We start from the raw sequence: 22,100 nt of genomic DNA, 5'->3' as shown, positions 1-22,100 counted from the left end.
CTGTATGTGTGTTTTATTTTTAAAATATTTAAAATAAATTATAAAAACCTGACTGAATGAAAACAAGTTAAATCCAAATGATAATTACACATCTCTCTCAATAATTTATAGAAGTAGACAAAGTAAGGTTAGAACTTGAACACCACTATCAACCAATATGACCTAATTGATATTTATGGAACACTCTACCCAGCAACTACCAAATACACATTCTTTTCAAATATACGTGGAACATCCACCCAGACAGACTATATGCTTGGCCATAAAACAAGTCCCAATAAATCTAAAAGGATTAAGATCATTTGGAGTATGTTCTCTGACTACAATGGAATTAAATTATAAATCAATAATAGATATCTGGGAAATCCCCAAATGTTTTAAAATTAAACACACTTCTAAGTAACCAATGGGTCAAAGAAGAAATCACAGGGAAATAAAATATTTTGAACTGAAGTAAAACAAAAATAACATAGCAAACCTGTGAGATGCAGCTAAAGCAGTGCTTAGAGGGAAAATTATAGCGTTATACTAGAAAAGAAGAAAGATCTAAAATCAATTATTTAAGCTTAAAAAGCTAGAAGAGTAACTTAAACCCAAAGTAAGCATAAGGAAAGAAATTAATAAAGGTAAGAAAATAAATCAATTAAATAAAAAAACAGACAACCAATAGTGAAAAGCAATGAAACCAAAGCTGGCTTTTATTGTACAATAGAACACATCACCAAAGTGCACATACGCAAAACACACAGTGCGTGACTGATCAGAGTGGACACCTTGCAAGAACCACTTACCAAGAAACAGGATATGACCAGCACCCAGAGTCCCTCTCACCCGCGTCCCGTCCCAATCACTAACCTCTCCATCCCTCCCACAGTCGTCACTATCCTAATCTGTATGCAAGCAGCTTCTGTGCTTTTCACTATAACCTGAGAATGCGTCTTTAAAGTCTAGAATTGAGTTTTCCATTTTTTAAAACTTCATATAATGATAATACAGCATGTATTAGATGTTTGTTGGCCATTCACATATTTTCTTTTGTTAAATGGATTCATGCATCTTCTTTTGTTAAATGTCTGTTCAGATCTTTTCAACTGGGTTGTCTTTGAAAGGATCAATAAAATGATAAACCTCTAGCTAGACTGATCAAGACAGGAGACACAAATTATAGTATCAGTAATGAAAGAGCAGACATAACTACAAATCCTACAGACATTAAAAGAATAAGGGAATACTACAAACTTTATGCTATTGAATTTGACAACCTAGTTTATGCAAAGCGACTAAACCAGGTAGGTGTGCAGAAATAATCTAAAATAAACACTTGAGATGTCATACCTTCAAAACCTTCAAACTGTTCTGAGACCCACGCTATCCCCCAAGTCATCAGAAAGAGAGGGTTATCCAGCAATTTAGCTCAAAAAATATCTTTAAGTGCTTACAATGTGTGCTACACATTAAGAATTCGAATTAAAGACACGGTCTTTTCTTGTAGTCATAGTCTTCTTTTGGCTTAGCGACTCCTGGAAAAACAAACATGAGTAAGAGACCACACCGGATTTAGTAAAGCTCGCAATGCTATCATTTATTGGAGAAGGAAACAATGACAAAAAAAGGGAGAATTGTTTTGTGATGTTTTGGGGGGAAAAGCAACTTAATTACCAGCAAAATTTTTCCTCTTTGAAATGAGTTAGTAAAAACAAAACAATCTTTATTGTATGAAATAGAGTCTCAAGGGAGGAAAAGCAGCACACAAGAATATATTTTTGGATGTAAAAAATTCAGTTATGCAATCAGCAGCATTCAAAATTAGCTGAGTATCTATACAATTACAAAATTGATACATGTTTTAACAAAACTTTAAACTTTAAAAGCTCATCATATTACAACAGGCACAATGTTTTGAAGGCAGATAAATTCCCCATGGGCTTTTGAACCTCCTCACCCCCAACTTCACAATCAGAATCTACAAAAGCAGCAAAAGATCAGAGTTCAAAGGGTTTTTTATTTTTCCTTTCCTTGTTCAAAGAGGCTAAGTCAAGCAAATATACTGAAAAAGGCAAAATAAACACTTCATAGCAGAAAGACCATGAGACTGAATGTAAACTATGGTTCTCCTTTAGGACATTTACACAAACACAAGGTCCATCTGTATTTAGAGTAAGGCTCATTATCCATTCCTGGAGAATGGAGTCCAATAGACAGAGCAACGTCCTGCCCAGATACCAGTCTCCAATTCGTCTTACAGGATGCCTCACAAGGATGTTAAGTTTAGGCAGCCTATCTAGATCAGGAAATTCTTGTCCATGATATATATACATGTGTGTATATACATATATTTGGTGCTGTTTATTAACTGTAGTGACACCGCTTTACCGTGAATTTATACATCAGTATTAATGGTTTACTACAACACTATGGACTGACCTTTCATTTCAAATAGCCATGTTTCTCCTGTCTAGTGAACTCACTCTTCCCGGGTTTCAAAAAATGCTTATGTCTATAGGAATATTTTGTACACTTCTAAGCCCATATCAGTTTATCAGCTCCTGCTAGGGAGGATGTGATTTGATTCTGTCAATTTATATGAACAAAGGCTCTGCGGCTCCTGTCAGCCTCCCTGGGCTCCACTCACCCCCTCTGCAGTGAGTGTCCTCGCCGTGCTCTGTGAGTTTCTGCAACAGAACCTGAGCTCCCAGGAGCAAAGCTGAAGTGTACCAGGGACTTGGGACTGTCACCTATGCATTTGGGGTAGAACTGGAAATAGCCAAAAACTGGAACTAACCACCCTATCTTGAGTGGACTGGGATCAAATAAACGGTAGAGCACTTTCCTCTGACTAAAAATTCTCAAGATCTCAGAATTTCATAAAATTATGAATTATAAGGTACTATAAAGCCACATAATTTAACCACTCAACCAAGTTTTTAAATAAGAATTTCCAAAAAATGTAAACTTCTAAACTCTTTTGTCAATGTCTTATCATGAGTTACACAGACACAAGCTGTATTTAACCTCAGTTGAAGGTGTATTAGCTTTTTTAAAAATGCTATTTGCAAGGAAACTACTGTACATCTTAAAACTTATAAAAGAAAATCCTGGATTTTAAAATCGAAAGAACTACGCCAAGAATCTAGCAAAACGGCTTTATAAACCTTAAACACTCATTTTTTCTTTCTTTTTTTTTTTTTTCTTTTTTGCTGAAAATGAGGTTTAAGGATAGGTGGTGAATTTTAAGGTATCTGTAATCCTGCAGCCGCCCCTCGTCAGAAGTCGTGTGAGGAAAGAGAAGAGAAAGCAGGCCTGGGGTGGGCTGCCCCGGACAGAAGGAAATCCAGTCACAGGGCTGCAGTTCCATTTCCCAATTCATCCCATGGAGTCTCATCCCTCATGCTCCAATAACTGCACTCTCACAGAGCTGTCAAAAGCAGAAGCAGCCAAACCAGTAACCCCATACCCTTTTTTTTTTAAGGTATGACCCACTTTTTAACTATCTTTTCTAATGGAAGTATCCAAAAGTAATTTTATTTAGATGCGTTTCATTTTATTTCTTGCTCCCTGAGCATACACTGATTAGGGTGGAAAGGTGTCACTCAGGTAGATAACCCACAAAGTCACCACACAAAAGTGATGCAAAGAGGCTCCAAGCACTGACGTAATCAACCCAGAGAAAATCCTAAACTGGGGATAGGATTTCATCCTTCCCAGAGACAAGAGAGCCGTCTGCGAGAGGGAGAGAAGGAACTCCAGCCTGGGCTGAGCAGCAGTGGCCAGGGGCACAGCCACGCAGAGGAGCTGGAGAACCAGGGCCCCCTGAGCACATTTGGCCAAAGGGGAATCTCCGAGAGAGTGCGACAGCAGAAGGGAGGCAGCCAGCTAGCAAATGGACGGACAGCCACATCAAACAAGCAGTCTCGGAGGGGCTGCGAGGAGCGGAGAGGGCCAGGGCACGGGCCGGGCATGTGCTGCTCCCAATACAGTGATCACAGGGCCAACGATCTGCCCAGCTGGAAGCGTGACCTGAGGGGAGCACATTTCTCGTCTGCAAGAGTCGCCTCAATGGTTCCCTTCCCTCCAAAACTGCCACGCTCTCCCCTTCACCCAGCAGTGAACAGGGCAGGACAGAGGGCAGGGGAGGCAAGGAGCAGAAACCAGTACAGCCACGGGGTCTAAAAGCCCCATTCCCCACCCTCGTCTCAGCCAGCAGGCACTGTGGCTTGGTGACAGCTTTCAGCAGATTGTCTGGAGCTCTTTCTCCCACGGTCCAGCAGACAAAAACAAGCAGGGAAGCAATGAAAGGATAAGGCTGCCCAAGTGTCCTGACTGGAGCCATCTGAGCAAACTCGCCACAGGCCTGAGGGCACAGCAGGAGCTTCTGTGCAAGAACCGACGCCCTCTACTGGTGAGGTCTGGCAGCGACCCCCGACCCTCTGAGGCTCTTCCCCATGATAATGGAGACAAGACCAGTGGCCCAGCAAAGTTACTGTGATTATTTTAAATGAGATAACGCATGGCAATGTCTACATATGCTGGACACACAGTACTACATAAATATTTTTTTACATATATTAATGGTCAGAGAGACGTTCACCCTGTCACCTTCAAAGGTCATCAATTATTTCAGGGATTAAATAATAACACCTACCTTTTACTGAGATATCATTTAGCTGTGCTAGGCCCCAAGCCAAGCACCTGAAACAGCTCAATGACATCCTGCAACGATCCAGCAGGAACTGTTGTCCCCATTATCTTTAAACAGATGCACAAACTGGGCACCAGAAGTTAAGTAACTTGTTCCCCATGAACTAGTATGTGACTGAGCCACAGCTCACACCCAGATCTGTTTGACTTCAAAGCCCACATTCTCTACCACTATGCACACAGCTCTGGTGACATCTCAAAAGGCACCTCAGCCGCGTGTCCCACAAAGTCAAGTCCAGCCATTAAAAAGGGCACAGAGGGATCAGCTTTGCTGGCGTGTTACTCCAGGCTGGCCTCACACTGGCTCTACAGAGCGGAATCATGAGCACTCCGGACCTCCTTCAGGCCCCTTCCTGGAGCCCTTCTGAGGTCTGAGCTATCTCCTAGAGGCACCTGGGATGTGAAGGAAGCCACAAAAGCCAGAGGGTGGCATACAATTTCCCTTCCTGGCTGAAGGCAGGGGAGGACCTCAGTATAAGACAGACCGCCCTCAACAGCCTACAAAGGGCCTGGTCAGACTGGCTCTGCACTCTGGCCCCATCACGCCTGTTCACGCCTCCCCAGCTCAGAGGTAAAAGCTGGCCAGTCTGAGCTCTCAGCTACAGCAGGAGAAAGCATTCAGCAATTAGCCACAGGCAAGGAGACAGGTGGTAGACCCAGCCTTTGGTTTGGAGGTCCCCAGACAAGAGCCCAAGCAGATCAGCTGGCCCTGGGTAAGGAGCAGACAGGCAAACCCAGATCTCATGTGTAGGGGGACTCCGGAGGTCCTGGAATGCCAAGACAGGGCATTTATGACAGTCAGGCAGCAGGGACAAGCTAAAAAGGAACAGAAGGGAACAACGGAGATCCTACAGAGCCAGGAGAAAGCTTCCCAAAGGGAGACTGGGGGGAGACACGGCAGTGACATAGAGACTGGGACCCGAAAAGACACAGGCCTGGCTGACGAACAGAGAAAACAGTTGCAGGAGGCACCCCAGAGCCACACAGGAAATACAGGGTGGTGAAGGAGACTAAGCCGGGCCCCCCAGCTCTGGGCTCAGTTCGGCCACCAACTGTGCCTTTGGGCAGAGCTGGTGACCTCTCTGAGCCTTGATTTCCTTGACGGCACAGGGGATAACAGCCCTGCTTCATCACAAGGCCTTGGAAGGGCCAGATAAGATCACAGACACGAAAGTGCTCTGTCTGCGTTTAGGCCTCAGGCGGGGGTATGACCACCCTGCAAGCCACAGTGTCTCCAGCACAGGCTCAAGGGTAAAACCCAGGACTGTGTAAAGGTCACCAGGCGGGCGGGCCTCCTTCCTGCTGGCCCCGCAGCCAGGCTCTGCCTTCCCCTGGCCCCACTCCAGGGGAGGACGGAAAACACAATCAGTTTAAAAGCAAACGCTTATAAATAATGAAGGGAAAAAATACAGCAGAGAAGAGTAAGATTTTTCACCTCCTGTCAGCTCTTGTCCAAAAGGAAACAGCAGTGTTTTCTGTCACTGCTTTGTTCCTCTCAATCTAGTACCAGGAGGTCAGGAGTAAAGACAAGTGGGGGAGGGGGAAAAAGAAAGAAAAACCCAAGAGAAAGAGTGTGCACTGAATGTTAGGAGATACATTCCACAGTCGGGGGTGGAACCAGAACAGCAAGAGCGCCCAGGCTCAGGCTGAAAACAGCACAGATCACCAAAAAGGGCTCCTCTTCCACTTCCCTCCACAGGCCGGGGGGCAGAAGCACTTGTTCAGACACCAGAGCAGAAGCACGTCCACACTGTGAGGCAGGGTGATGGTCTCCATGTTGAGCGACAAGTCTGCAAAGCCCCTGCTGACCCCACACTCTGTCCCTTACTGCTGCATCCCTGAAAGCTCCAATGAGGCTCCTGTCGCCACCTGGGGATCACAGGTGCCCAAGGCTTGTCTGCTGCTGCTTAACAATGTTTTTATTTAGGGAAATTCAGAGGAACGCCATCCAAAGAGGAAAGAGGTGCACGAGAAACAGGCCACTCCGTGAGATACAGAACCCACCTCTCACTTTGTGCTACACACATTTAGATTGGGGAACATGTGGCTGATTCGTTCCAGAAGCAACCCTCAAATGTTCAGCTTGCAAGCAACACACTGCTGCAAGATAAAAGGCACACGTCTGTAAGACAGAGGTTTCAAAGATATTTACAAAACCATCCACCAGCTTCCGTCCATAGTGCCTTCCAAAGCTTTGCAAAACTGGCCGCATGTTATGCAAGACACGCTGCAAAACACTTCTTCACAGCATCCCTAGGAAGGAAAAAACACAAAGATAAATGGGAGATCATCACCCAAAGGCTCCTGTAAGTGGTAAAGACCCTCCTTTAGATTTCCTGGGCACCCAGAGTAACACACTGCCAAAAGCACCCAGACTGTGGGGTCAGATCCACTTGGCATCAAACCTCAGCTTCCAGAACTATGAGTAGTATTATCCTGGGCAAGTGGCTTGTCCTGTTTGAGTTTCAAATTCTCATCTGTAAAAGAGGACGTCGCCACCTCCCCTACAGACCAGCTGCGGGAATGAGTGCACTGAACAGAGGAGGGGCTTACTAAATGACAGCTACCATGATAATCAGACGAAAAGACAGGGAGAAGATAGGGACGATCAGAAACAAGAACCTAGACAGGACTGTGCACTTGCACGTCGACCAGCGTCACAGAAGCATCACGTCAGCACTCACCAGGGCCTGCTCTGTGCTAAGTGGGCGGCAGACACCTGTCAAGGGACATCTCTCCAGAGCCCCCTAGCACAGGGGAGCTCTCTACAGGTACTAAGCACTTATGAACCTGCCATCTTAGCCCTACCCCAGGTTCTTACCCCTTGGAATTCAGTGTAGACAGTGCAAGGGAAGAGTGGATGCTCAAGAAATTACTCTTCTATTCAAGCAAGCACCTCCACCCCACCACCACAGCCGGCTGTGTCCGAGAGCCTCTTGCCCCAGCTCCATTCCTCCTGTGTTCTCAGCTGCACTGTCCCAAGGACACTGTGAGTCACAGGGAGGGCGAGGTGAGTGAAAGCATGTGCATGAGCGGGCACTGCGTTTGAATACCAAGATAATTCCAGGACAGCATTTCTCTGTACTGTAGTCCCAGGCGATGCTCTACACAAGAAAGGGTTTCACGGCCAAATAAGATCCCTCATGGCAGCTCACAATACACACAACATATTAAAGGATCTGAAAATCTGGGTATCAAGGAAGCTACCTAATTTTGCTTAATCTGTTTCCCAAACTTATTTGATCACAGAACCCTTTTCCTCCACATAAACACTATTTCTGTGGAACACTGTGGGAAGGGCTATTCTAGGTGAAGCTACAAAGAGAAGGGTAGGGCCCACCTTTGTGATTCCTTCCCTACTATAAAAATTTTCATCCACTCAGCACATGAAACTCACTTCTTCCAATAGCATTCTATCATTCTACCCATCCCTGTACATAAGATCTATAAATGCCAGTCCAGATCAAGTCTGAAGCCCTGAAGGATGGCCCCAAGCAGGCCCAGCTTCAAAGGTAGGAGACATACGCAGTTGCACTGAACCCCATATTTCAAAGGGTCCACACTGGTTTAATGCTCTGCTGTTGCCATCTTGAAATTCATAATCATCTTTTAACAAGGAGCTCACATTTAGATTTTGCACTGGGGCCTGGAAATTATGCAGCTGGTCCTGGCACTAAGATATATTCAAACTGTTGGCAGGTTGACAAATATCTCCTTGGATGCTCTAGCATGACAGGCTCCGGCTTATTTCACCTAAAAACCTAGTGACCAAGAGCATCCTTGCCCACGCTCTTCTCAGACAGTCACCATCTCCGGAAACTGGCCGGGGTGGCACGGAGTATCTCACAACTATCATCCTCCTAGAAACCATCCGCAAGGCCATCAGCTGCCTCCAAGTCGATGGGCCTGGCAGCTCCTCATGTAATCAGTCACTGCCCAGCGTGTTCAAATCACGTGAGCAACAGACTCGGCGTGCGGAAGACACAGCCTGCTCTTCCTCCTTCCCAGCTCAGGCACAAGTCTTCATTTCCTCAACACAGCTAAAAAGCTTCTTTTTTAGTTATCAGGTAATGACAGAGAAGAATAGAAATTAAATGATTACACTGGAACAGTCAGAGGCAAAGATCACCTGGCTAACTGTGAGAGGCCCATGGCTGAGGTGCTGATGTAAGGCCGCTGGACATGTCAGAACCTCAGGGTGGGGAGGGGCTCTGGTGTGCTCAAGTCCCACCCCTCTTGTTACCAGCGAGTCCTCCGAGCCTAGAGGGGTCAAGTGCGTGGGAAGGGTCACATGCTAATTAGGAAACCCTGGTCCTCCAGAGACCCGGCCCTCTTACTCCCCCTTTATGAACGCTCATCTTAAGTGTCCCATCAATGGGGGACCACAAGAAAACAAGAGTAAACTGAGACCCCTCCAGCTCTGGCTCAGTGATACTCACCTTTAAAAACATTCCCTCAAAGCTACAGGTTAGAAGAGCAATAATGTGCATATTTGACTACATATCACAGCAGAATGCTCACGGCACCAGGAATCAGAGGACCTCGGCCAATGCCCATCATGTTGCATAACGGGCGGCAGCGGCGGGGACCCTTAGCTTACTCATGTCTGCAACAGGTAGATAACGTCCGCCTGTTTGTCTTAAAGGATTTTAGTAAAGATACTAAACTCTCTGAAAGCACTCTACACTAAAAGGCCCTGTGCAAACACATCACCCCTGTGCAAACACATCACCACCCCCAAATGACGGGAGTTACAGGCTTAAATACAGTTAGTCTTACCTTGCAAACGGTATGAAGGAAAGGCTATACCTACAACGAAAGACAAACAGAACAAAGGTCAAGTCAAGCGAAGGGAGGGGGAGATCACACAGCAGAAGGGGCTTCTGAGCTGTCAAAGCACCTACAGTGACATATCCAGACCACCCCCCTCCGTGCAGAGGGTTCACACTCCCACGGCACACACAGACGTGCACACATGTGGATAACCAGGGAGGGGAGTGTCATCTATGGCCAAAGAAGGAGGGCAAAAGGCCTGTGTGGAGACGAGCCTGTCAGCTCGGCCGCACTGGAATTCCGCTTTAACCAAATGAGCCAGCAGGATCACCGAAAATAGGCAGATTCCAGACAGCCAGATGGCCCAGAGAAGGTATTCCCAAAAGAACACCAAGTAAAATCCAGATCAAGGATTTTACAAATCCTTGGCAGAATACAACTTCTACCCAACTGGGATAAACTTTCTGCTGTGTTCCTATTAAATTTAAGAGAAGAGAAAAGAGAAGAGAAAAAGAAAAAAACACTACCAACTATTCTATGGATGAAAATATAAGCAACCCACGGTTCTCCAAGAACCCACGCCCAAAGATCTCCCGGTGCTCTCAGTCAGCTCGACCCGTGCCCGTCGCCATCTGCCTGAGCCGGTACGAATGCTGACCTTTTGAAACTGGGTTCCAAATCAGTCTACAAGCAAAGAAAGACATGTGTATGTGGGCACTAATTTCTGCCCCCAGAGGAAAACCAAAATAGAAACATAAGCCATCAGACCAGGCCCTTTCAGGACCTACTACCAAAACGTGTGTGTCACACTAACATCAGGCCGCCGTTCTTCTCCATATCTTACACTCACCACGTCCAGAAGCTCACCTACTTGTGAACACAGGAAATTCCAAAAGGCATTTATTCAAAGTCCAAATTACTAAAGGGATGGCTGGGGTTAGGCTTGCAGGCTCAAGATCCTTTTCTAAAGAGGAGTCTAATTGATCCCTGGAAGCTTTAAAACGTTCACAGTCCTCTTTTTTTGCATTAGAGCAAACATTTTTCTCCAGAGTGGATCAGTCACGTCCCTCCTAAAACTACTCTGGCAGACGCCAGCCCTTGATAAACTTTGAGTGTCATAGAAACGGCTCAGAAGCCACAGGTCCCACACGAGCCACCCCGCCGCCCACTTTGAGGTTGGACAGGTTTGAAAGGGCCCTGAACCTACAGCCCCACCATGGTTCTGGATACTAACGCCTCCAGGGCTGCTCTCACTAGGCAGGGCCTTGAGTCACGACCCCTGGTCCCACCATCAGGCCTCCAGTGCACATGCTGATCCCACAGCCCACAGCTACACCGTTTCCATTTCGTCAGTCACTGTTCCTCGTCTCCTGCTGACAATTCATTCTTTGTCCTTCTGTGAAATGACTCATTCCATCCCAAATGTAATGCTCATTATTTTTCTTACCCCTTTCCTTTTTCTCTAATGTCTATTTGACTCACAAGCCTCTTTTCACTAGCCCCTATAATACTTCATTGTCCTTGCTCTTACCGGATGTGGGTGGTTTAATAACATTTGTAATATTTCAAAGTCAACCATGAGACCAGCAAAAATGCTTCGGCAGGCACAAAGCCAGCCTCCCAAAGCACTGGAGACCACTCATGCCCTCTACGGGCAGCGGGCCGAGTCAACAGGCTTTGCTCTCGCATCTGATCTTGCCGGCACCATTGAGAATTCCTAAGTTGAAAAGCCTCTATGTTTTCCTACTCCTCCTGCCCACACCGTGTTGGATTTTATCTCCTTCAGCTGCGTGAGTCAGCAATCCACGTGGGAGGGGAGTGTATAAAAGGCTACTTACCACGTCAGGGCCAAAGACTGCAAAATGCAGAAGATGAGAGCAAGTCCCTTGTTATGCCACTAAGAGAAAAACAACACGGTTACATGGCTGAGAGACAAGAGGCATAAACCACAAAGGTTAAGGGAAATTAAAACACACACTTACCCAAAAGGCAGAACACAGGGTAAGTGCAAAAAACAACTATGGAGAGAAAGGAAACATTATTTAATGAATGCAATGACAACATGGAAAAAAACTGTAAAGACTTCTTCTTGGCAAACTTAGAACAATACTTATCGAGCTACACAGTAATCAGATTCTGTGATTGCCACAGCAACCAAACGTATCCTTCATTTCAAAGCATTTAACCCACGTGAGCACCCACGTTTGGCAGAAGAGTCAAAAATCCCAATGAAATTAACCTAGACAATAAGGACTCATGTAGATTAAAAAGAGAAGAATCTTCTCCTACTTTCAAATTTTCCCAAAATCTCTGTCCAGCAAACAAAATCACATTTCCAGTCCACATCCTCACCCATCCACCTTTTCATTCAAACATACTAGAGGAGGTTTAACACACACCTCTGCATTTTAACTCCGCCAAACACTAGTCTCCAGCATGGAGAGAGCAGGCGAGGACAAGGTTCACACAAGAGGTCAATCTCATAGTCAGCGAGTCAGTTACTTGTTTCCACCCACCTAACACTTTCCCTAAGTCCTTTCTTAGAAAGTTCTTTCTATGAGAGACTTGGCCAGGCCACCTACATCTGGTGCTGGCCAAGAACAATTAGAATTCCAGCTGTCCGTCACGCCTGTCATCTCCATCCTTCTATAACAGTCACCACTCAATAAACACGTCCTAAATATTTTGTGTCCAGCATTGTGCTCAGTGCTCTGAAAAGACACTAAACAGCAAACATGGTCACAGCCGTAGAGGACTTACCTGTTTGAATAAGAGGCACACAAATGAAACTAAAAATAAAAGGATGTTGACCAAGTTCCAAATACTGTAATACTGATAATTATAATAGGAGGCCAGAGAACGTGGTCTGGAATGATTCTGATGGTTACATGGATGAGAATGGCCCAAAGAAGGGAGAGGCATTCTGGGTTAACGAGACAGGAAGATATGACAAGAACGAAGGCACTGTTGTCAGAGCAGGGCGCAGGGCTGATGGGCCACGAGGAGACTAGACTTCAGGAAAACAAGTATGATCCCAAAGTCAGGCAATGATGAGGGAACAAGAGCCTGCCCTGGGAGGCTGGACACCCACTCCGAGAACGCCCCCGTGCTTCCAAGCCATTCCCTCTCAGCTCTGCCGGTGTGCGTGCCTTCACCCATCACCACAAGGAGGGTGTCCAAGCCCTCTTACTACGAAATTAGTTGGGCTAATTTGACAAGTGTCGCCCTCTGGAGTGCTTTAACACCAGCTGAAACACTAAGGGCAGGTAATTATTAACTGAAGAATGTTCCCTTCTGCCACAGTGGTTACAGGCTCAGGGAATAAGCCAAGACGAAAGGAAAGGTCTTTAGGTTTAAGAGGAAAAAAAAACTCCATACGGCAGAAATAAAAACTCCATTTTAGAAGTCCAGCTATAAGGCGGACCTTACCAGCACCATGATAGTTGCAATCAAACGCGTTGGCTCAAACATTCGCTTCAGCTGTTTCATTGGTCCCATGAGGAAGACAGTGCTGAGAGGCAGAGAGACACACATCATTCAGACCAGGACAAAACCACCCCGGGCACAGCACGGTCCTCCCCACCGCCTCCCCACATTACCTGCAGCAACATAGCAGAAACAGAGACAACATCTGAAAAGCTCTCCCTCTGCGCTGGGCGCAGCGCTAAGGCCTTCTGTGTTTTATTCTCACTTAATCCATCAACCACTGATGGGCGGGGTTGATCACAGGAGTAAACCAAACCTATTTTACGGATGCAGAAACTAAAGCCCAGAAGGACTTGTTATTTATCCAAGGCCACCCAACTAGAAGACGGCAGAGCTGGGCTGGAAATGCATGTAGGTCTGACTCTGGAACCACATTCACAACCAGGAGGTTGGAGGACCCCATCTCTTCAAGGTGCTACCTTCCTCCTCAACAAGCTACCCCAGGAAAGAGACAGACAAACCAAAGATGCCAGTAATCTAAAGAAGAAAAACCACAGCTTACAGGCTTAGGTTGTTTATGTTACAAAGTCGAGCATTTCATTTTCTTTCATAATCTCCAGGGAATAATTCTAACGATGATAATAATATCATCTATTATCTGTTCAGCGTTTTCTAAATGCCGGGTATCACATACATGACCTCACTTCACCCCCTCAACAACTGTCAGGTAAGTATTATTACATTTATTTCAGAGAAAAGAAAACAAAGCTCAGAAAGGTGAGATTTACTTATCCAAGATCACACAGCTAGGAACTTAAAGAGCCGGCATGCAAATCCACGCGTATCGGATCTCAAAGCTCCAAGAGACATCCCTGGCGTGCCTTTGTATGAATGGCACGTGGGAGGTGACGGTGAGGGAGCATGTGCATGAATGAGGCAGACCGGCACACCTGACACAGCAGGGGCGGGCCAGCTCTACAGCACATTTCCCAGCCCCTGAGAGAAACACCCCGTGTGGAATCACCCCAGGGTAGCTTGTTACAGTCAGTGGTTACAATTCAAGCCAACCAGCAGTAGCTACTGAGTATTCAATTAAAAAAAATTTTTTAATAAAGCTACCTCTCTTTTTGAAGCGCCATTAAGTTTCAACTTGAACCCAAGGCTGTAGGCTCAGGTCAAGTGTTAGAGCTGAGGCACTCTGTAGCCTACACTGAACAAGAGGCAACAGCCAACGCAGGCCTTAAAAGCTGAATGCAGCGAATATACAAAAATATAACAGATTACAGGTAAGGCCACAGACTCCCAGACGCACCCTGGAACAACCTGCTCCCCTGATTACTTCCCTAGGCAATGCTGCAAAGAGTTGGCCCCATTAGGATCTGCTAAATCGTTCCTTTGGACTAACCCACGCACCCCTATGTTTATGCTCGGTCTAAGCGCCACATTATAAGCTACACTGTCTGCCCAAAGCTCCCCACTAAAGGTAGTATTTGAGAGGGCATTAGAGGCAAGATTAGACATCTCTGCAGGCCATCGTTTTACTATCACAAGCATTAGTAAATTAAGCTTTAAGGAGGTGGCCAGAGTCAGATACTCAATCATTTTGTTAACATTTCCAGCCAAAAACAGACAATTTAGGCTTGGGGACAATTAGGGACAAGTAAGACAGAGTGCAGCCCTTGTCAAGTTGCTTACAGACTTGTAACAAGTGTAATAAAATGCGATCTGTGCTGTCACATAAATATATATGGGATCTAGAGAGCCCCATATAAAGGAGGAGGTCACTGATTCTGGAAGGCAAAAGGTAATCAGGAAAAGTTTCATAGAAGTGACTTTTGAGCCTTGAGAAATGACCAAGTATCCATGAAATGCAGGGGTTGGGGGGGCAGGGAGTCTTAGATGGGGCAGCATTCCACGCAGAGAACAGAGCCTCAGCAAAGGCACGCAGATGTCTGGGGAAATGCAGGCAGTTGAGCCTGGCTGGGGAGTGCACTGGGTAGGGGCAGACCTTAAGGGCCTCACCTGTATGCATGCTGAGGGGTCTGGACGTCCCCCGTAGAGAGGGAACGGAGAGCCACTAAGGGAGGTGATCAGGGCTGAACATGAGTGGTGCCAAACCTCTGTGGAAAACGGCATGGAGAGGGACAAGGAGGAGGCAGAGAAGCCCAGGAGAGGACTCCTGCAGCAGTTCAGAGGAGAAGTGGTACAGGCCAGAGCCAAGGGCAGCTCAGACGCCCCCTTCTTAGGAGTCCCCCCAGCTCCCCAGGTCGGATCAGATCGGCTCAGCTGCCCCTCCCCGAGCACCTCTCTCTCCATATCCTATTATGTTAGCAGTTTATATGTCTGTCTGCCTGGCTGACCAGTGAGCGCCATCGAGGCAGGAACCACACCACACTTGTCTTTGAATGCTCAGAGCCCAGCACAGGATGTGAACAGGGCTTACTCATGGAGCACGTGAGTCAATCAGAGAGGGACAAGAGCTACAGAGACAAGGAGGAAGGAGCAGTAAGAGGTCGACGCCAAGCCCTGGTGAGTAATTAGGGGGGGCGCCTGGACACCCAGGGCTCTGAGCCATTCCCTGAGATACAAGGGAAGGTGGACAAAAGATGGCTGAGGTCAGGTCCCAGCAGGCCGCTCAGGCAGAGGTCAGACCAGCACTCCTGGCTGGAGGCAGGACTGGAGCTGTCAGCACACACATGCGGCTGAAGCAGTAGAGTAAATGAGCTCGACCAGGACGTCTCTGCACCCACAGCGCGTGGAAAGGGCTGCCCACATCCGGAACCTCTCCATCAGACACCCCGCCCTCATGAGCCGACGCTCAGGTCTGAGATGGTCTTACACAAAATAATACCAAGTTTCACCTGCAGCCACTGGCCCGGTGGCCCAAAATCATCGACTCAGTCTCTGGCAGCAGTAAGACTAGAGCACTGGAGAGGGGTGTGTCGTAAGCCTCGAAGAACCCATTCACCAGCCCTGCACTACGGCTCCCTCGTATGTAAAATCTCACCGGTGTGTGCATTCTCTTAGGTGTATTTCAAAGATAAACTGAGATATAAAAACATTTTCAAGTGATAGGATATGGACGGGATGTATTTTAACTACCTCTTTTCTCTCCAAGTCTTTGAAACTATTGAAGCATCCGCCCTCACCTCGTCTCAAGCACAATCCACAGTCGTTTTCCCATCTAATAACTGGCTACGGTTAGATAAAAAAACACTTACCTCCCGATGGAGGCGATGTTGCCAAAGGTGTAAAACACCGCGAAGAGGTACAGTCCCTTCCTCGGCACCCAGAGCAGAAAAGTACCCTGGAAGAGGAAGCATGCACGGGGTGTCACGCAAGGACCCCGCCCACCGCAGCCCGCGCCAGGAGTGCCCAGAACAGCCTGGCCCCCTGCCCCGCCCTGCACCCCCTCAGCTCCCTCCCACCGCCCTCACCTCTCTCTCTTCTTATCCATGCAGCTCAGTGAAGAGCAAAAGAGAAGACAGGTGGAGGAAAGGAGAAAGACAGAGGGCAGGAGGGAGGCGGAAGACAGAGGAGGGGAGGGAAGTCTTACCAGGAGCGAGCAGAGAATTCCTACAGCAAAACAGGCAATGAAGCCTTTTATTCTGGTATCCCAGCTTAAGGAAGAGGTCTCGACAACCTGAAATTTTAAAAAACTGATTACAAACATGTATATGCATGTTTAGTCGCCAAAAACAAAGGAAGCATAAAATTTAATATAGAGGCAGTGTGTGAATCTGTACTGAGGAAGGCAGGAACAGGAATCCTACCCGCTCACAGCTACAAGAACCCTCATGAGTCATGGAACCCAGGTCCTTATCCACCCGAGAATCTCCTCTCCGGCAGCTGATAAGACATTACCGAGCCTCTGGCTGGGCATCTCCAGAAGTGGAAACTCTGCCTCAAGCACAACCCAGTTCACAAACAGGGAGACCCCAGAGCAGCCCGAGCAGGATGAGGACCGCCACTGGAGAGGCATGCCGGGGCCCAGGGAAGGGAAAAGACAGGGCACAACACTCAGGCAGGTGGGCCCACTGGGCATCGTCTGCTGCGTCCACCTGCCGAGCTTCAGCAGTTGCTGTTCCTGCTGGCACTTCTAGGACCTCGGAGGGCTGAGGTCCTCACCCTTATCAGGATTCTCATCTGAGTTATTCGCTCCTGGTGCAGATACTGTTCTGCAGGGTGCTGGCATCAGCCTAGTCACCCAAGTGTGAGACAGATCCTAGATAATTAATTACTGCCCTACTCAGCCCAACTCTCTGCCACCATGATTCAGCCCTGCCAAGAGCAAGTTCAGGGGAGGCCAAGATTTCCAGGAAGACGGCTCGAACAGGGCAGCCTGTAAGTGGCTCGCCAGAGTTTTTATTCCCCATGTCAAAGATGACAGCCAACTGCCTGCGCTAGAGACCTTTCCAGTCTGTCCACCTGATGCAAGTGGCCACTGCTGCTCTAAGCTGGGCACAGGCAGCCAGTGAGACCAAAGGCCTTGCCTCCTGGCCTGACAGGCCCAGTGTATATTCACACGGGGCTCACCTCGTGAGGCCAGCACAGTCTCCACCCGGCAACGTGGTGAAAGCTGTCGAGCAAACAGCCACCCGACCAATGAAGGAAGGCAGGTGGTGGCAGAGGCTGCAAGGGTCACTAGAACGGCCACTCCCTCAGCCTTGACTGCTCCCAGCTCAGGGACCTGTTTTCAACTCTGTCTCCAAACTTCCTGTCAAACTGGATGCTTGAAAAAAAGGACCAGAGGCTCCCCGGGGTGTGGCAGGCATTGCTCCAGAGTGGCTTCATCTCCACACAGGAGAAAGGTATTTAGGGCAGGTTATCCAAAGGGGTTCTCCTTTTACCCCGTACAGTCACACATACTGAAAGTGAGCTCCTGACCCTGCAATCCCACTACACATACACACATACACCCATACACACATATATACACACACACACACACACAGCACCTGCAAGAACATGTAGCAACATAGAACCCTGCACGGAAAGGCACGCTCAGGGATGGAAACACGCAGCAGGAGTGGGGTGTTAGGAGTGGTTCCATAGAAGGAAACCTCCCCTCCCAAATTGAGCCATGAGATGCTCTGACAGCAGGCTGCACCGGCACCCCAGACAAGTGGGTTAGACCCCATCTCACTAACCTGTCCAATCTCCCACCAAGGAGAGAATAAAGTCAAAAGGCACCACTCTTTCTGCTCATGCAAGAACCAGAGAACTTACCCTGCCAAGGCGTAAAAAAGAAAACCAAGCTGCATGGAGGGAGAAAAGGGTAGGGGCAGGACTGGATGGGACTCAGCGCCTGAGCACTAGTTGCCATCAACAGGGATACTGTTAAAGAGTCAACCTTTTTTTTTAAAGAGGCTAAACCATAAGGTTAAGTACCAAAATTGAAGTGGCCTTGACATTTAGATCACCGAATAGTCTCAACAGGACTGTGAGATTCCAGCCCTCGCAAAAATCAGTATCACCTGAAGCAGTTCTGGTTTCCACCTTCAGAAAGGAAAGCAGCTCGTTGGTCCCAAAGGTCTTTCAAGCTGAATTCCATCCAAATGTCACCCTATTTGCCAAAATGGGGCGGGGGAGGTAACTTTTCACTGTTGGGGTTTTTCCACTCCAGGCAGCTGCAAGCTCTCTCCCGCGCACGCTTGGGGGCAGGCTGGAGGCAGCTGTGGTTCCACATCTCCCGACTGGACGCAGTGAAAGCTCAACACTTCTTGTTGCCACTTATGAAAACAAGCTCAGTGGGTGTAAAATGTCTCTCTAAACTCACGGTTGCTGGAAAGTGTGCTAGTGCACTTTGTGGAAATCAGAGTAGCTAAAAGGGTCCCTGGATAGAATTTGTAGGCGATCTCTCACCGGCCGTCCGATTGGCAGTTAGGCACAAAGGTCCCTTTGACTCCGGGACATGGAGAGAAGAGGGGCTCTTGCCAAAAAGAAGTAAAGCAAAGAATTGTTCGGGTTCCAGGGTTGGGAACCAGAAGCAGGTGAGAAAGGAATACTGCACAAATACCGGAGCTTTCAAACCAAGCACCGTTCATACCCTCCTCATCCCTGGACTCTTTCAGAGAAAACATAAAACCCAGCCTTGTAGAGAGAAGCCCACTGAAACTAAGGACTGAAGGTGGCTTTAGGAAGGTGAGGTATCAAGTTGACAACCTACCACAGGGCTACTTGTGATCAGACACTGCCAAGCAACTTTTATAATGACAGAGTTCCAGAGATAGGAGAAACAGAACTAGTCATGCTTTTATTGTCTGCATTAAAAGAGTAAAAATGTCTAAAATCACTCACTTCTGGTTACCTCTGACAGCTTATGTAATCGAATTTGAAGAGACTTTGAGGCCACCTACTTCAACTTACCACACAAAACAGAAATTTCACCAAAACTCCTCCAGCCTTGCCAGCCTCAACACCATGGGAAATGCGGGACAATCAAGTCAGTCCCAACATCTTAAAGGAGGCCCTCACCTACCACAAACAACCCTGCAAAGGAATTCGGCCAGCTACAAAGCGTTTCCCGGGAGGTCGGCCACGGGAAGTCCACGCGATGATGTACGCAAACAGCAATTGCACACTCAAAAAGAGGAAACTGACAGCAGGGTTTTAGAACAAGAGAGAAGCACCTACTCTTTTTAAAATCGATTTAATACATGCCTGAGCTGACAATAGTTTAAAGCCCTTCATTGTGTCCAACACAGGCATTCATCATTTTAGGTAAAAACAAACTCAGCGTTTATGTTTTCAATCTGTACTCCACCATTCCCTCCGGAGGGTGTCTCCTGCTGCACGATTATTTTCTAAACAGATAATATGGGCATCACGCTCCTGTCAGCACTGGCCATCCCCAGCAAAGGCCTCAGGAAGAGAAAGAGTCGGGTGGTCCCCCATGCCCCCAAGCCCCGCTGCTCATAAAAGCTGGCTGACAATCTGCAGGGTGTGAAGCTGGAGACGAGCATGACAGTGGCTACTCACGCTTTCTTAGGCCCCACCTGATGTCTGACTGGAGAGTTCCTAATAGAATCCAGAAATCAAGGACAAAGAACTCAGGAAATTACCCCTGAGCCTCGACCAATTAATAAAGGCAACAAATTAAAAAGAACCCACAGAGCTGTTCTGAAATGTAAAAAAAAAAAACAGTTAAACCCCAATTCCTGTGACACTGGATTCCTATAGTATCACTTCTTCAAGGTGAAGACTCAGAAAACAAGTTTACAGTTGTGGATGTCACGGAGGGGGTGAAGGTTCCAGGATCACACAAAACTCGGAATAAAGTCAGCAACCACAGAAGCCGGGGAGAGAAGCAGGCTGAGAACCCCGGGAGGGGGGCGCCGCCTAAAGCGAGGGGAGGAATTTGTCTCGAGTTGAAGGAAGCCATATCATCTTGCTCAACACCCTCCTTTTCCAGATGGGGGACACACCACAAAGTAAAGAGGAATGCTATAAGGAAAACAAAAGCAAAAGCTAAGAGCACACAGCACTGGAGACACACATTCCGCGCGGCTCTAGAACAGAGTGCCCAGGTTTCAGCTCGACCGACACCTTTCTAATAAAACCGTGAAACGTGCCGTCTCCGGAGGGCCCGCCGTGCAGACCGACTGGGCAGCGACGCGAGCTGCGTCCCCGCCCTCCAGGAGCTCACGGTGTCGCGGAGACAGGCGACAAGGAGGAGCTGGCACGAGGTGGGGTGGGAGGGTCACAGCCCACAACCTAAGCCCTGGCAGGCACGCCGCCGAGCCCCGGGCCACCCCGCCAGGCCCCTCCCGGGCCGGGGGTCCGCGGTCCGCAGGCCGGGCCGAGGCCGAGGGCGGCGCGGCGGCAGGGCCTCCAGGACGGCCCCCGCGACCCCGCCCATCGCCAGGGCCCGGGGACCCCCGAGGCCGGGCGCGGGGCGCGCTCACCTCGGACAGGCCGCCGCGGTCCTCGGTGTCCTGCCCGCTCAGCACCTTCTTCAGCTTGTCCATGCCGCCGCGCCGCGCCGCCGCCTGTTGCGCTGGCCGCCCCGCCGCCTCTTCCGGGCGCCCGCCGCGCCGCCCCGCCCCGCCCCGCCCGGCACCTGCCCACCTGGCCGCCGCCCGCGCAGGCGCCGCGCCGAGGGGCGGGCTCGGCGGCGGGAGGCGGGAGCGGCAGGAAGAGCCGGGGTTAAGGTCCGGCGGGCCTTGCTCAACGTCGGTCCTGCGGCCGGCGCCGCCCTCCCGGGGCCGTCCCTGCTTCAGTCAACAAACGCTGAGTACCGACGAGGCCCTCGGAGACAAAGAGCCTCCCTACCGCAGGGCGGATGCAGACTTGCAAACAAACGCTGTGCTTAATCCACGTTCTGATGGTAGTTGCACTGGAAACAGTTTTTTGAAAATCACTTGAGGCCAGCTGGAATAAGTTGAATACATAACAAGCTTTGTGGAAACGTTAAGAGAAAAACATAAGTGGAAATGCATCGAGAGGTATAATTTGGGCAAAAACTTGAGGAGCAGGTAGAACTCATGCGAGGGAGTGGGGACAGGTGTATTAGGTTGTTTTGTCTTTGTGTTTACTGACCTCAAGCCGGATCCAGGGCTAACGCTTCTATACCGGAGAATCCCAGGAGCCCGCGGAACCCCCGGGACAGGGCCAGAGGCGGGCGTGCGCGCGGATCTCACCCTGCTTCCCGGGGAATGTCCGGAAAGTTAACCTCAAGATTCAGTCAGCTCAGAAAAACAAATGCAAGGAGAGGTTACCAGGAGCACCCACTAGAGGACCTCCCCGGCCCTCCCTACACACACGCGCGCGCACACACGGGCGCATACACGAGAACACCTATGAAAGAGTAGGAATGCTGTGTCTGAATGGAGAGGATGTAAAACTTACCAAGAACTTGGGCCTGTTAGAAATTATCATCAATCGACCAAGCAAAGGGATTTGCACACGACCCTATTCAAGTCAGTCACGTGGTTATAATTACACGCTTATGATTTCATCTTTACAGTTGCTCAAACGTGCTTTGCTTTATAATTTTCGTTATACCTCAGCTCTTGAATAACAAATACTGTTACTTTTGCCTGGATGCTCCTTATCCCCTTGTTCCACTCAGGTAAATTCCTACACGTCTTTCAAGACTTCGCAAATATCAGGACACAGTGGAAAGTCCATCCCCTGTGAAGTTAGCAAGAGCTAGGAGTTGAGACCCCAGCACCATCACTGACTAGCTGTGTGACCTTGAG

General features: G+C 48.4%; 1 protein-coding gene across 1 annotated transcript; it reads right to left on the bottom strand.

Annotated features, from left to right (window-relative positions):
• Nucleotides 1–1,556: 1,556 nt before the first annotated feature.
• Nucleotides 1,557–20,962, bottom strand: SFT2D2 (SFT2 domain containing 2). The gene is made up of 8 exons (XM_070591313.1): nt 20,805–20,962; nt 16,454–16,540; nt 16,119–16,204; nt 12,901–12,982; nt 11,454–11,489; nt 11,310–11,368; nt 9,478–9,507; nt 1,557–6,951 (listed from the first exon to the last, which is right to left on the bottom strand). Exons 1-8 carry the CDS (start codon nt 20,865–20,867, stop codon nt 6,912–6,914), a joined length of 483 nt encoding a protein of 160 aa, XP_070447414.1. The 5' UTR covers nt 20,868–20,962; the 3' UTR covers nt 1,557–6,911.
• Nucleotides 20,963–22,100: the final 1,138 nt, after the last annotated feature.

The sequence above is a fragment of the Equus przewalskii genome, chromosome 23 (assembly GCF_037783145.1).
Source record: "Equus przewalskii isolate Varuska chromosome 23, EquPr2, whole genome shotgun sequence".
NCBI classification, from domain to species: Eukaryota; Metazoa; Chordata; class Mammalia; order Perissodactyla; family Equidae; genus Equus; species Equus przewalskii.
The sequence above is the reverse complement of the archived record's forward strand: the minus strand, read 5'-3'. Positions and strand labels throughout refer to the sequence as shown.